At 46.5% G+C, this 16455-nt stretch overlaps 1 protein-coding gene across 1 annotated transcript in view; it reads left to right on the top strand.

Annotated features, from left to right (window-relative positions):
• The window catches only part of trim44 (tripartite motif containing 44), a 117435-nt gene extending 101562 nt beyond the window's left edge, over nucleotides 1-15873 (top strand). The window contains exons 5-6 of the mRNA XM_063062239.1: nucleotides 8349-8449; nucleotides 13182-15873. Of these exons, the coding sequence (XP_062918309.1) occupies nucleotides 8349-8433 (85 nt within the window). The 3' untranslated portion in view covers nucleotides 8434-8449; nucleotides 13182-15873. The remainder of the gene's footprint in view (nucleotides 1-8348; nucleotides 8450-13181) is intronic.
• The last annotated feature ends 582 nt before the right edge of the window (nucleotides 15874-16455 follow it).

Raw genomic sequence — 16455 nt, 5'->3', positions numbered from 1 at the left:
ACCTTCCTCCGACAGCAGGGAGAGAGACCGTCACTCACAGACCTTCCTCCGACAGCAGGGAGAGAGACCGTCACTCACAGACACCTTCCTCCGACAGCAGGGAGAGAGACCGTCAATCACAGACACCTTCCTCCGACAGCAGGGAGAGAGACCGTCACTCACAGACACTTCCTCCGACAGCATGGAGAGAGACAGTCACTCACAGACCTTACTCCGACAGCAGGGAGAGAGACCGTCACTCACAGACACCTTCCTCCGACAGCAGGGAGAGAGACCGTCACTCACAGACACCTTCCTCCGACAGCAGGGAGAGAGACTGTCACTCACAGACACCTTCCTCCGACAGCAGGGAGAGAGACCGTCACTCACAGACCTTCCTCCGACAGCAGGGAGTGTGACCGTCACTGCAGACACCTTCCTCCGACAGCAGGGAGAGAGACCGTCACTCATACACACCTTCCTCCGACAGCAGGGAGAGAGACCGTCACTCACAGACACCTTCCTCCGACAGCAGGGAGAGAGACCGTCACTCACAGACCTTCCTCTGACAGCAGGGAGAGAGACCGTCACTGACAGACACCTTCCTCCGACAGCAGGGAGAGAGACCGTCACTCACAGACACTTGCCTCCGACAGCAAGGAGAGAGACCGTCACTCACAGACCTTACTCCGACAGCAGGGAGAGAGACCGTCACTCACAGACACCTTCCTCCGACTGCAGGGAGATAGACGGTCACACATACACACCCTCCTCGGACAGCAGGGAGAGAGTCCGTCAATCACAGACACCTTCCTCTGACATCAGGGAGAGTGACCATCACTGCAGACACCTTTCTCCGACAGCATGCATAGAGACAGTCACTCACAGACCTTACTCCGACAGCAGGGAGAGAGACCGTCACTCACAGAAACCTTCCTCCGACAGCAGGGAGAGAGACCGTCACTCACAGACCTTCCTCCGACAGCAGGGAGAGTGACCGTCACTGCAGACACCTTTCTCCGACAGCATGCAGAGAGACAGTCACTCACAGACCTTACTCTGACAGCAGGGAGAGAGACCGTCACTCACAGAAACCTTCCTCCGACAGCAGGGAGAGAGACCGTCATTCACAGACACCTTCCTCCGACAGCAGGGAGAGAGACCGTCACTCACAGACACCTTCCTGCGACAGCAGGGAGTGTGACCGTCACTCGAAGACACCTTCCTCCGACAGCAGGGAGAGAGACCGTCACTCACAGACACCTTCCTCCAACAGCAGGGAGAGAGACCGTCACTCACGGGGTCCGTCTGCAGGGAGAGATCGTCACTCACAGACCTTCCTCCCACAGCAGGCCAAGAGACAGTCACTCACAGACACCTTCCTCCGACAACAGGGAGAGAGACCGTCACTCACAGACACCTTCCTCCGACAGCAGGGAGAGAGTCCGTCACTCACAGACCTTCCTCCCACAGCAGCGAGTGTGACCGTCACTGCAGACACCTTCCTCCGACAGCAGGGAGAGAGACCGTCACTCACCGACACCTTCCTCCGACAGCAGGGAGAGAGACCGTCACTCACAGACACCTTCCTGCGACAGCAGGGAGAGAGACCGTCACTCACAGACCTTCCTCCGACAGCAGGGAGAAAGACCGTCACTGACAGACACCTTCCTCCGACAGCAGGGACAGAGACCGTCACTGACAGACCTTCGTCCGACAGCAGGGAGAGAGACGGTCACACATACACACCTTCCTCCGACAGCAGGGAGAGAGACCGTCACTGCAGACACCTTCCTCCGACAGCAGGGAGAGAGACCGTCACTCACAGACACCTTCCTCCGACAGCAGGGAGAGAGACCGTCACTCACAGACCTTCCTCCGACAGCAGGGAGAGAGACCGTCACTCACAGACCTTCCTCTGACAGCAGGGAGAGAGTCCGTCACTCACAGACCTTCCGCCGACAGCAGGGAGGGAGACCGTCACTCACAGACACCTTCCTCCGACAGCAGGGAGAGAGACCGTCACTGACAGACACCTTCCTCCGACAGCAGGGAGAGAGACCGTCACTCACAGAAACCTTCCTCCGACAGCAGGGAGAGAGACCGTCACTCACAGACACTTGCCTCCGCCAGCAAGGAGAGAGACCGTCACTAACAGACCTTCCTCCGACAGCAGGGAGAGAGACCTTCACTCACAGACATCTTCCTCCGACAGCAGGGAGAGAGACCGTCACTCACAGACACCTTCCTCCGACAGCAGGGAGTGTGACCGTCACTCGCAGACACCTTCCTCCGACAGCAGGGAGAGAGACCGTCACTCACAGACCTTCCTCCGACAGCAGGGAGAGAGACCGTCACTCACAGACCTTCCTCTGACAGCATGGAGAGAGACAGTCGCTCACAGACCTTACTCCGACAGCAGGGTGAGAGACCATCACTCACAGACCTTCCTCCGACAGCAGGGAGAGAGACCGTCACTCACAGACCTTCCTCTGACAGCATGGAGAGAGACAGTCACTCACAGACCTTACTCCGACAGCAGGGAGAGAGACTGTCACTCACAGACACCTTCCTCCGACAGACGGGAGAGAGACCGTCACTCACAGACCTTCCTCCAACGGCAGAGAGAGAGACAGTCACTCACACACCTTACTCCGACAGCAGGGAGAAAGACCGTCACTCACAGACACCTTCCTCCGACAGACGGGAGAGAGACCGTCACTCACAGACCTTCCTCCGACAGCAGGGAGAGAGACAGTCACTCACACACCTTACTCCGACAGCAGGGAGAGAGACCGTCACTCACAGACACTTTCCTCCGACAGCAGGGAGAGAGACCGTCACTCACAGACACCTTCCTCCGACAGCAGGGAGTGTGACCGTCACTCGCAGACACCTTCCTCCGACAGCAGGGAGAGAGACCGTCACTCACAGACCTTCCTCCGACAGCAGGGAGAGAGACCGTCACTCACAGACCTTCCTCTGACAGCATGGAGAGAGACAGTCGCTCACAGACCTTACTCCGACAGCAGGGTGAGAGACCATCACTCACAGACCTTCCTCCGACAGCAGGGAGAGAGACCGTCACTCACAGACCTTCCTCTGACAGCATGGAGAGAGACAGTCACTCACAGACCTTACTCCGACAGCAGGGAGAGAGACTGTCACTCACAGACACCTTCCTCCGACAGACGGGAGAGAGACCGTCACTCACAGACCTTCCTCCGACAGCAGGGAGAGAGACAGTCACTCACACACCTTACTCCGACAGCAGGGAGAGAGACCGTCACTCACAGACCTTCCTCCGACAGCAGGGAGAGTGACCGTCACTGCAGACACCTTCCTCCGACAGCAGGGAGAGAGACCGTCACTCACAGACACTTTCCTCCGACAGCAGGGAGAGAGACCGTCACTCACAGACACCTTCCTCTGACAGCAGGGAGAGAGACCGTCACTCACAGACCTTCCTCCGACAGCAGGGAGAGTGACCGTCACTGCAGACACCTTCCTCCGACAGCAGGGAGAGAGACCGTCACTCACAGACTCCTTCCTCCAAATGCACGGAGAGAGACCGGCACTCACAGACACCTTCCTCCCACAGCACTGAGACAGACTGTCACTCACAGACCTTCCTCCAACAGCAGGGAGAGAAACCGTCACTCACAGACCTTCCTCCGACAGCAGGGACAGGGACCGTCACTCACAGACCTTCCTCCGGACAGCAGGGAGAGAAACCGTCACTCACAGACACCTTCCTCCGATAGCAGGTCAGAGAGACCGTCATCACAGACACCTTCCTCCGACAGCAGGGAGAGAGACCGTCATCACAGACACCTTCCTCCGACAGCAGGGGGCGCTTCGTCAGAATACACTTGACCAATGGTCTTCAACCTGAATCATTGACTCTGTTTCTCCTCTACAGATGCAGCCTGACCTGCTGAGCATTTCGCAGCTCGTTCTGTTTCTGTAATGCACGTGGCATCAGGCAAATATGGCTCGCCCATGGATGTCAATGCACACTCTGGGGTTCTTCATGCATGAATGCAGAAGACTGAGAAAAATATCAAAGGTTAGGGAACTTGCAGTAAGCCGCATCTTTTCATAAAGATTGATTTACTTTTTTTGAAACCAAATGGAACAGCACACAGGCTTCCAACCTAAGTCTCCATTTGAATAGCTGAGCAACCAGAGACAGCAAATAATGAATCAATATCAAAAGTCCCAGAGAGCTGATTAGAAACAAAGAAAGGATGCAAAGGTTATAAAGAACAGTAGAACCTAATATTTTATAAACACATCAAAAAAACACACAAATGGTTAAAAAGGGAATTATGCCCAGTTGCAGTTTGAATTGTTATGCATGGTAAGAATATGTCATACTTGTTTAATGAGTACTTTGTATCAACAGAGGGACTGGATTAAACACTGACAGCACAAAGCAATCTGAAATTGTCAAAAGGGATCATCTTTGTCGGTTTAATGTAATTAAGCGATTCTATTGGGCAAAGTAATACCTGTACTACCTGAGAACTGATAGTTTCCTCCCCAGTGCGTTAGAAAGGAAATTTCAGATGTATTCATCATAATCATAATGACCAAAATTCTCTGAACTCAGGGAAGTGCCTTTGGATAAAATAATTGCAAGTAACACTACAACATTTATGAAGGGTGGGAGAGAGAAACCAAATAACCAGAGACTCTACCTGTTGGTAATTGCAGGAACTTCATGGTCGCACAGCATAAAAACAGACCACACAGTCCATCATGTACTCACCTACACTACTGTGCTTGACTCTATACCTCAGCACGTCGGCTATTCCTGAAAGATTATGAGAGTCTCTACCACCCCATTGTCAGTCACGATGGAGTGACGGAGCTTTTGGACAATGCTAAAATGCTACATTTTGTGGGGGGTGGGGGGGAGCGCAGGCCGGCAATGTGAAGCGCCCCTTGAGTCACAAGAATGGAGAAGTATTAGGCATCCCGTGAAGTCCTTGAGGCCATCATTCCTGCTGGGTTCACCTTTTCTGGCAGAATTCCAAGCTTCATATCACACCCTTCTTTGTAAAATTATCAAAGAATGCGGAGGCCCCAGCATCGATACTTGGAAAACACCACGCTGCTCTACCAGTCTATATAACTTATTCTTACCACAAGAATTGGTTGCTCTGAGCCAATTTCCTGTGTGTACTGATATTAATTCCATGGGTGATCAGACTTCAGTGTGGGATTTTATCAAATTTAAAAATTTGGATGTATTTAATTCTTACCAAATGTATTTAATTCTTTTAAAATATTTTCTAGTGTTTTTTATTTAATTATTAATACAAAAATGATAATTTATATTTAATAGTTCCATTAATTCTTAATAGTTTTGAATATCTCTCAAAAATGCTGTAAATATCAAAGACATTTGTGAAGATTCAAAGTCTTTGGAAAGATTTACCCACCAGTGAGCCTCAGGGTGTGACTCTGCCTTAGCCAAATGTCAGAAGGTTGCTGGGCATGGGGCTAAGTGTTGATAAGGGAGAAGAGTCATGCTTCAGATATACACTGCATTGGTGTGCTCCCTATAACACACGTAGCTGTGTGTACCAATCCACAGCAATGACGTGGGGCATGCAGATGTACCACTCATCTGCCCAAGCCTGCTCAGCGACGGAGTACATGGCTGACTTAGTAGTCATTTTAATTCCCCCTCGCTGCCCGCTTGTCACTACCATTGGAAAGGAACTACAGGAGCCTAAGGACCACACCCAGCTTTTTAGCAACAGCATCTTCCCCTATGCCACCGGAGTTCTGAATGTCCCATATGAATGCTACCTCATTATTCCTCTTTTGCACTTCTTGTTTGTAAACTTGCAGTTTTTTCGCCTTGCACTGAACTGCTGTCACAGCACAACAGATTTCACTCCACCTGACAGAGATAATAAGCCTGGTTCTGGTTCTGATTCCAGAAACTGTCTCCCTCTGCTCTAAAAATATTCTGACTCCTATTCCACTGTCCTTTGAAGAGAGTTTCAAAGATGTCACACCTAACTGACTGAGTGTAACTGGGGCCTCAGTTCTGGAGTTTTTGGCCCAGGAGGTGAAATCTGCCATCATATTTGGGAGCAGTGCTTGAATGCATGAACGTTACCTCACTATTCCTTTTATTTGCACTATTTATTGATTTACGTAAGTTATAGTCATTTTGTCTTTGCTGCCACAAAACAACAAATTTCACGTCATAAACACCACAAAGTCAGTGATAATAAATCTTACTCCAATTCTGATCCTGATTCCGACATTGGTTCATCCATCCCTATGGTGAACCTGAAGGACTTTACACAGATGGACACAATTGTAGGTACAGCAGTGTAATTCCTCAATTGAAATTGCGCATTTGAACAGAGCCAATGATTCTCCCTGAGCTATTATGATGAATAGTTGAGGAGAGGAAGTGAAGATGCTGAAGTTCCTGTGATATTACGTTCTGGATTATACTCCAGAAACTACAGTAGAACTCCAATAATCTGCTCTCTGATTGTTTGTAAAGCCTGATGCTTTGGCACCTGGCTGACCAGATATTAATTCCTGAGCTCTCAGTAAACATACAAAGGATCTAGCTCCTGTACTTCAACTAACATACAAGGACCTTGGTTCCCAAACACCCTTCCAAGGTACAGGGACCCCAGTTTCCGCATTCCCCATAACACACTGAGAAACCAATGACCACATTCCCAATAATACACTGAGACCTTAATTCCTAGATTCCCTTGAAACTCCATGGGTGCTGTTCCTGTGCTTCTTTGAGCTTAACGGGGCCCAATTCCCCTATTCCTTTGAAACTCATTGGAGCCGTGGTTTCCTGCACTGGAACCTCACTGGGATCTATTTCCTGCATTTAAGCTTTCTGTGTTTGCTGAAAATTATTGATTTGATTTATTTTATTTAGCGATACAGCACAGCGTAGGCCCTTCTGGCCCTTGGAGCCGTGTCAGCTGAGTAACCCCACAATCTTAATCTAAATACTAAAAGTTATTATACTCTAATTTTAATTTATCTTACTAGAACCTTAAAAAACATGCATTGAAAGTGATTTAGAATATTAATTGGAATAACTTGCAGTAGCACCTGTGCACCTCTAGCACTCTTCCAAACATGGCAGATTAATAGTTTCACTGTAGTCACTAAAAACTTTTTCGATCCTGTTGCAATACCAGGAACGATTAAATTTCAAAGGGGTCCACGTTACCACGCAAATGAATAGGATGGTTAAAATGCGTAGCCATGTGTTGGCCATCATTACCCAGGGGATTGAGTTAATGAGCTGCAAGATAGTGGTGCATCTCTGTAAAACTGGCTGGACCACACCTGGAGTATTGTGCTCAGTTCTGGCTGCCTCGTTATAGGAAGGATGTGAAAGCTTTAGAGAGGGTGCAGAGGAGAATCACCAGGATGCTGCCTGGATTAGAGAGCATGTCTTATGAGGAAAGGTTGAGTGAGCTAGGGCTTTTGTCATTGGAACAAAGGAAGGTGAGGGGTAATTTGACAGAGGTGTATAAGATGACAAGAGGCATTGATAGAGTGGACAGCTTTTTCCAAGGGCAGCAATGTCTAATACTAGGGGGCATAATCTTAAAACGATTAGAGAAAAGTATGGGGGCAATGTTAGAGGTAGTTTTTTTTTTACATAGAGAGTGGTGGGTGCACAAAGCCTGCTACCAGGGGTGATGGTAGAAGCAGATACATTAGGAACATTTGTGAGACTCTCAGGTAGGCAGTTGGGTGAAGGAAAAGCAGAGGGTTAGGTTGATCTTAGGGTAGGTTAAGTGGTGAGCACAACATTGTGGGCTGAAGGACCTCTACTGTACTGTTTTATGTTCGAAAGTAAAATTCCGGTTATATAGAATTCCTTACAAAATGAAGCAACTGCATGAATATTTCATATTTGCATAATAATTGAATATTGTAAATTCACAGTGAGTGGTAGCACAAATCCATTATATTAATATCTCAGAGTAAGAGCTGCTTTTTATCATGAGCATTACAGCTTGGTGGGTAAATACAGTATTCCCAATGTCATATCAAGAGTTTTTCATACCTTCAGTTTGGTACTCTATATATTAAATGTCTTTAAGTGATTTTGTTTTAGGCTGCAACAAGAGTGCACTAGCCATTACAACATAAGTCTGGAAATTCCTAACCAATATGTTACATCAAAACATGTAGATTTTACGCAACATATTGACTTGGACTTCCAAAGAGTTAAGATTGATGTCTCAGAAGTTCCCCAGTGTAGCTGGTTCTTCCTTGTCCTTACCACCAGTGCGTAAGTTCTCATAAGCTTACTCAAAATGATTGTCCTGTTCTTTTTTTTCCCAAAGGGGAATATCCCACCGAGATGACTCGCCTCCTCCAGGCAACAGTGGAGGTTCTGGAGGGCCTTCAAGTGCAAATGGACCTTGGTGAAGTTAACAAGATTTTGGTAAGTCAGCATCAGAATTTGGTTGCTAATGGAAACCATCATTATCTGGGCCCTGGTTGCAGGGTGATAGGGAAGGGGAGGAATGGGAAGAGGCCCTGTGGGCTCTGTTAATTTATATTTGCGACTCTGCAACCTTAAATCAGTAAACTTGGACAAGCTTTCAATCGAAGCCAATTTGCTCAAGAAGGAATGGGGACAAATGTGAAGTATAGTTGAGCAATCTGCCATGAGGGGGCATGGGATGTCCTTGCAGCTTGAATGAATCAAAATAAATGTATTTTAGTAACTATTAATTAGGCTTTAATTAAGCTGTTGAATGAGGTAATTAACCAGGAAACAAGCAGGTCACACACCAATCAGTGGTGCAGCGTCACATCTCCAACACCCTAGGTTTAGTCCTGAGCTCAGGTGCTGTCATGTGGAGTTTGCACATTCTCTCTGGACCAGACGCATCAGCCCCTCGCCCCACAAACACATTGGTTAGTCTGATGCTGTAAATTGTCCCTTGTATGATTGAACATGGTATGTGGAGGGAAATTGAAGAGAAAGTAGAAATAGAATTAGTGTAACTTTAAAATAAATAGGTGGTTGATTGACAGCACAGACTCAGTGGGCCAAAAGACCTGTTTCTGTGCTTTATGACTCAAAGATTCTATACAAAAATACTATTAAATGTTAATCAATTTATTGAGAATTCTCTCATCCTCCTCAGGCAGTTGGTTAGCAGATCAATACTGGGAAGGCAGATCATTACTGTTTCCGTTGAGAGTGGGGGAGATTCAAACAAGACGACATGAGTTGAGAGTTAAGGGGCAAAAGTTTAGGGGTAACATGAGGGGGAACTTCTCTACTCAGAGAGTGGTAGCTGTGTGGAATGAGCTTCCAGTAGAAGCGGTAGAGGCAGGTTCGATTTTGTCATTTAAAAAAAAATTGGATAGGTATATGTACAGGAAAGGAATGGAGGGTTATGGGCTGAGTGCAGGTAGATGGGACTAGGTGAGAGTAAGAGTTCGGCATGGACTAGAAGGGCCGAGATGGCCTGTTTCAGTGCTGTAATTGTTATATGGTTATAAGGCGGAGAGCAGAATTTCCAAAGCAGTGCAGTGTGTCATTTTGAATCAGATCCAATGAATGTTGACTATTAATTAGAATCGCATATTGCAATATTTGCTTAAAAGTAGTTCCACAAGGCCTGGCAGAATAGTAACTTTCAATTGTCAGTCTATAAAGAAACACAGGTTCAAAGAGTAGCTAACAAAATTCAGAGCCCACACAACCCCAGTCCCATGACCATTGTAGTTGTGCCAATCTACGTCATTCCATGGATAGAAGAGTTATCTTCTGGAGAGGAGGTCAGGTAATCCGTTCCATCTGCATGGAAAAATCCTTTTTGTAATTCACGGATGGCTGTAATTTTCTTTGTAGTGTTCATTGTTGTCATGCGAGCCACTGTTTTTAAGTTATTCAGAAACCCTTCTCGGGCCCTGAGTCTGAATGAGAACGAATTATTTCCCTTAAAAGTCAAACAGTAAGTTCTCTGATTGATGTGGAGGTGTGACGGTATCTGCACCCCCCCCCCCATGGTGTGGATCTTGTCTGTTGAGAGGCATAATAATCATGATCTTTATCACAACTCCAAGAGAAATGCAGAGATAGGCACCACCATCTGTACAAGGCCTTTGATGGCATCACCAAGTCTCTCCCATGGAGCCCACTCCTCAAATTTGGCTGTATGTCATGCTTGCTCCACGGGGGCATACACTTTCTGATCCTGACCAAATGGGCCTCTCACACTCCCCACCACAATGTACACTGATGTAGCTTAACAGTGATGGCAAACAAAGCTGAAGTTGGAATACAGATGTTCATCTGTAGCACAACTGAGGGGGAGCAGGCGCAAGCGATTAAAAGGTGAATTTCCCTGGCTCCTGTGTTGCAGAAGAGGAAACAGGCAAACTTTGTTCTGATGTGCCTGAAGCTCAACTCAAAAGTTGAATAAGATGCTGAGGGTGTGTAGTATCTGCTCCAGCCTGAGATGGTGGCGAGAAGCAAGTAGGATTTGTGGCAAACCTGCGAAGTCTGTGCCAGTTCCAGCTTCATCTGCCTGTAGCTTCAAATAACCTTCCTATGTGCCCTGCTTCAGCCAACCATTGACCATCTGGCCAGCCAACCACCTCAGTTATTAAGTCTCTGTCACCCCCAAAGTGGCATTCAAAAATCCTCCATAACTGGCTGCCCTTCACCAGCCATGCTTATTTGATTCAGAAACTTGAATAGCAAATCCCTTCACAAATTCTGGCCCTGTCTTTGAATCCCTGACTAAAGGTATGTATATCTGGTAGGGTACATATAAATGAATATGTTTCCTGTGACAGCACTTCAGAAATAATTAGGGTTATCAGTCTAACTGCAAAGTTGTGCGCCAGCTTCTGAAGGTTGATGATGTCTTTTTTTGGAAACACACTGTTCAACACCAGAGGAAATAGTAGAATCCATCCACTGGTCCAAACATTAGGAAAGCAACAGTAGTTTTTTTGATTTTTAAAGGAATCGAGGATATGGAATAGTACTGAGGGAGGTGATCAGATGTGGCCGCATTAATTGTTGAGAGCAACACACATCAAAGTTGCTGGTGAACACAGCAGGCCAGGCAGCATCTCTAGGAAGAGGTACAGTCGACGTTTCAGGCCGAGACCAGCAACTTTGATGTGTGTTGCTTGAATTTCCAGCATCTGCAGAATTCCTGTTGTTTGCGTTAATTGTTGAGATACTGGTTAAGCCAAAGAGGATGAATGGCCTCTTCCTGTTCTTTTTGTTACATCCTTGGTGGCTGGTGAATATGGAGATAGATCTTGGCAAAATAGCCTTCCGATGGGAAATCCAAACACTGGAAGATCAAATAAGGAAGGCTGAGAAATGTTCAAATAAACATCTTTTAACATCGTTAACCAGCGAGTTGTTTGTTATGTCTCCCCTCTCGCTGTGAAATGGAGACACCTCTTTCTCCCTTGTTAGGGAGAGAGAGAGCCTGTGGTATGTCGAATACCGGGTGAACGAGTAGTCTTTGGGTACTGTAAGTCTGTGTCTTTTCTGTTGCTTTGCTGCACGCTTGGGTGCTCAGCGCTGGGTGCCGATGCTTTTATTTGCTGGTGAGGGAGGGGGGAATTGTTGCTTTGCTGCTGCTTATGCGGGGGGGGCTGGGGGTTCTTACATTTTAATTGCCATTCATTCTTTGGGGCACTCCTCTGTTTTTGTGGATGGTTGCGAAGAAAAAGCATTTCAAGGTGTTTATTTTATACACTTCTCTGATATTAAATGTACCTTTGAAATAGATGATGTGGAAAAGCCACTCAGTAAAATGCCAAATCAATTACAAGGTTATATGCGTGTGTTGTCAGAACAACAAGACGTAAAGATGGTAAACTTTAACTTACAAATTGTGGAGAGTGAGACTGGATATGTGGCCAGTCTTGGTTCTAAACAGGGAAACAATTGAGCTTTGTAGAGTGAAGGGCTAATTTCAGGGGGGGAAAGATAGAAATATATATTTTAAATGTGTCTATGGTGGAAGGAAAGCAATCACACTGCACTGAGGTCGAGCAACCAAAATGAGATCATTAAATGGATGATGAAAGTCATGGTCGGAATTGTGAAGCAAGAAGCTCAGCTTCAGGAAGCACGAGAGTCACCATAAGTGGAAAGGTGCAAGTTTCTATCCCCTATGTGTGGTGCAGATCCAGTTCAGTGCTTTGGTGCAGGGTGTTAGTTGGAATGTCGTCCCGGTGTCAGGAAGTACAGGTGGCAGTGACGGACCTGGTCATGAAGGAGACTGACAGAGGCACTGAGCAGAGAATACAGCTCTGCAGGGGCTGGACGGTGCATTTTGTCAATCTTTGATGGACATTACATTTCCTACCTCCAGTCAGCAGAGGATCTGGGCTATGGCGTTAGATGGATGCAAGGATAAAGTGGCTGTGGGGTCAACGTAGGAACAGACCCAAGGTATAGAAGTTAGGAGCTGGCCCATGTTGTTCTTTGAACACCGCACAGGAGTACTCACAGCAAGAGGTAGCAAGTTCAAACACAGATACAAACCTTGAAAGTGGTTATGGCGGAAGTGTCATTCTTTAGGACATCGGCACAGTTGACCCAAGACTGGAAACACACAAATGGAAATTTGATCAGTACAGTCAAGACTGATCAAAAGTGCCAGGGCTTCCCAATGTGGATGAAGTTACAATGGTCTTTGCCTAAGCCAAAAGAAGACTTGGTGGGAACAAGGTTAGCACTGAGTGGGAGAAGGGGCAAAGAAGCTGATAGAAATTACAAGTGGTAGAAGAGATAGTTTGAAAAGGCTTCCTGAAATGAAAGCAAAGGAGAATCAAGGAACATTCAGGAGCCGCGAAGGAAGTCATTGACAATGTGTGAGATAAGCAAAAGCAAGGAGATGTAGCAGGCAGTGTAAGGAAACGTGGACTGTGACTCCTATCATTAAAGACTTTTTTATTTCATATTTATCCAATTGCACTTGCTTAGGGAACTCCACGCTGGACTCACTCAGTCCCAGGAAGAACAATGTGCAAAGTTTAAAGCATGAGATTTTTTACCTATATTGAGGTCCATCAAGGATCTGGCTTTCAGGTTACTGTTGTTGTCAATCTGCTGTCGGTCAGAAACAGCAGGAACAGATTGACTCCACGGTAATACTGTGTTAATTTTCTTTGTCTTTCAGATATTCCAACTGCCTTTTACCGCTATTGTAAAGAAGAGTTTTGGATTTAATCAATGTACTTTTAAACTTGTAATGAATATTGAACTTTGAAACCTGTGAACTAATGAGGAAGGTTGTTAATTTCTGAATGCGGCTGGAAATAAGTGGACAACCTGAAGGTCAGCAGAGAGAGAGACGGCAGTTGTCAGATGTGAAAACTGAATGCAGAACCAGGCACAAGGTGTGACCCAGACTATTGCAATGGAGCTAAAACAGATAATTGAAACTGGAGATATTCAAATTATAAACAGATCATGAATTTATTTTTACAATTTCTTATTTTAATAGTCATTTTCTGACAATGTGGGAAGTGCCCACTTTCCTCTGTGTGTGTTTAGGCCAGCTTGGTTGGTCAACATATGTGGAAGAACCATATGTCTAATCAATGTACTTTAATTAAGAATCACACATCCTCCAGGACAACTCAAGAAAACTGTCGAAGTGGTAGGAAGGAAACAAATTGTCTTCTTTTAAGTAAGGAAATACATAGGAATTTAAATTTTAAAGCATTTGTAGGAGCTGCTTGAATTGATTTACATTATGTATCTATAATGACATTTTTTGAGAGGTTAGGAGATATCCCTGCTGGACCCTCCCTGCATAGAACCCTGGTTTTAATGCTTTTGTTTATCAGCTGTGAAAAATGTAGGTGCCCAGCATGGAAAGATTAGCAGTCACTTCATCTGTTTTCCTGGGAATGGTTGGTCATACCAGAGAATTACTTGCAGTGGTGCGCATGAAGTGAATGAACCTGGAATATCTTCCAACGGAAATGGAGATCCCAGCATCAACAGGAGGCTGCACAGTCAAGAAGACTCTTTCTCACAGGAGCTGCACCCTCACAAACCTCAAAGGGTTTAATCTGGGACTGTTCTCGTTCTACAACCCACACACTCCTACACTCAACTTTACTACCTTTCTGGATCTCAGGGGGCACCTTATTTGCCAAGTGAAGCAACCAGTCCGGGAAGAAGGATGGTTGAGGCTCACAGTGCAAAAGGGTGCTTCATTTCCTTTTTTGCTGACAAAAGTAAAAGTCGGGAGAATTCACCTTAACAACAGTTGGATCAATCTCAGGCAAAATCAAAATTGCCCAGATGTATGCAAAATATCAAGATGTTTCTGAAAGTTGCTTCAATCTGACAGGCCTGCTTTGCAGACCAGTAAGAGCTAGGGAAAATATCCGGAGAAGGGTTCACATTTACTACAGGGCTGGGAGCACCACAGGGAGCTGGAAAACAGGGAAGTGAAGGGAGAGGCTCGCTAATTTCCTGGCTTCCCTCATTGAGGTGCATGGTCTGCTGAACCGGGCCAGTGAGATCAGAGTGGGAAGTGGCTGGGGTTAGAGGTTTTTACAGTACACTTCCTCCCTGAAGAATGGCACCAGTCGGCTGGCACGGGTGAGTTACCCCCTGCACAATCAAACCCCTGTAGACTAAACCCTCCACTCCACCAGAGACTTTACAGACTCCCTTTACCCCAGAGGTGAAAAGGGACGTGGGAGTCCTTGTGCAGGATTTCCCTATTTCCATGGTAGTAGGCAGCCGTCGATTCCAGGGGATCATGGGCTTGCGCCTCTGGTGGACTGTGTCCTCTCCTGGGTGCAAGCCTGGGCGGGAAGATTTGAAGAACCGGCTGTTGTCCATGCAGTGGGTTCCCTCTCTCCACGTCACTGATGTAGTCCAAGGGAAGGGCAAGTGCTGATACAGCTTGGCACCAGTGTCATCGCAGAGGTTGCCAGAGTGAAGTTGTGTAGTGCAGTGGTCCCCAACCACTGGGCCGCAAAGCATGTGCTACCGGGCCGCGGGGAAACAATATGGTATGGCGATATGAAACGATATGAGTCAGCTGCACTTTTCCTCATTCCCTGTCATGCACTGTTGAACTTGAACACCACCCCCTGTTGGCCGCCGGTCTGCAAGAATATTGTCAATATTAAACTGGCCCGCGGTGCAAAAAAGGTTGGGGACCCCTGGTATAGTGGTTAGTGCAACACTATTACAGCTGAGGGTATCAGTGTCTGGAGCTCAATCCCAGTGTCCTCTGTAAGAAGGGTCTATACGTCCTCTATGGAATGCATGGGTTTTCTCTGGGTCCTCCGGTTCCTTCCTACAGTCTAAAGACACACCAGGTAGGTTAATTAGTCATTGTAAATTGTCCCGTAATTAGGTTAGGGTTAAATAGAGGTTGACCAAGCAGAATTCAAAACGGACCCAAGGAAGTCACAGACTGTGGTGTTAAACCTCCACAGCATGTGGGAAGCCTCAAGACCTCTGGGTTTCTCAACACTGTCACATGTATATGTAGCCTACCCCCGTGAACACCAAGACCTGATATCAGAGCACAGTCACTGATCCCAACCCCTTGTGTTTGTTCATGAGATGGACCCATTAATCTGGTGCCATCCCCTGCACAATAGAAATGAAAGCAGCTATGTATAATGCAAGTTTCCTTTCAAAAGGAATTCTGGTTGATTCGACAGTCCTAATTACTCTGACACAGAGCAGGAAACTGCTGGAAGGAGTGTTTCGTGGGCTGAATGGAGCTGTGGTCTGTACAACCGGAAAGGAATCACAGATGTAAATAGCCATCATTAGAGCCATTGTCTGTAATATTCATATTGAAACATGTATTTTTCTTGTTCTCGCCTCTAATAAAGATGTTTTATGATTTATGTTTCTAGTTAGTTGTAACTGGAATCTGGAATAGCAATGTATAGTTGCACAATGATTTCCTTCAAAGTTCTCAAGCCTCCCCAGTTCTTCGGGTTAGTCTGTTACACCTTATTCCATTGTTTACCCTCTTGTCTTCTAGTTACCATTACCAGTGGCTTGGTGGGGTTTTTTTTCAGGCTCTGGATGCAGAAAAACTCTGCATTCAGCCCACTATCACCTATGAAACGCTTTTTATGATGTAGTGTTGTTTTAAGTCAATGAATGTGGTGACATACATGAATGAGTGGGTTGTGAGCAGCACCAGAAGGCCAGCATTGATTGCCCATCTCTAAAAGCATTTGAGAAGGTGGTAGTGGCCACCTTCTTGAACCACTCCTACCCTCCTGCTGAGGGACATCTCACAGTGCTAATGGCAGGGGTGTTCCAAAATTTAGACCTGTTGATGGCAAATAAATAACAACTCAATTCCAAGGCAGGACAGGACTTTTAAGATAGAGGGTCTGCAGATGCTGGAAATCCAGAGCAACACATACACATTGCTGGAGGAACTCAGCAGGTCA

This window comes from Mobula hypostoma, chromosome 11, assembly GCF_963921235.1.
Source record: "Mobula hypostoma chromosome 11, sMobHyp1.1, whole genome shotgun sequence".
NCBI classification, from domain to species: Eukaryota; Metazoa; Chordata; class Chondrichthyes; order Myliobatiformes; family Myliobatidae; genus Mobula; species Mobula hypostoma.
Note: the sequence above shows the minus strand (reverse complement) of the source record. Positions and strands in the feature narration are given on the sequence as shown.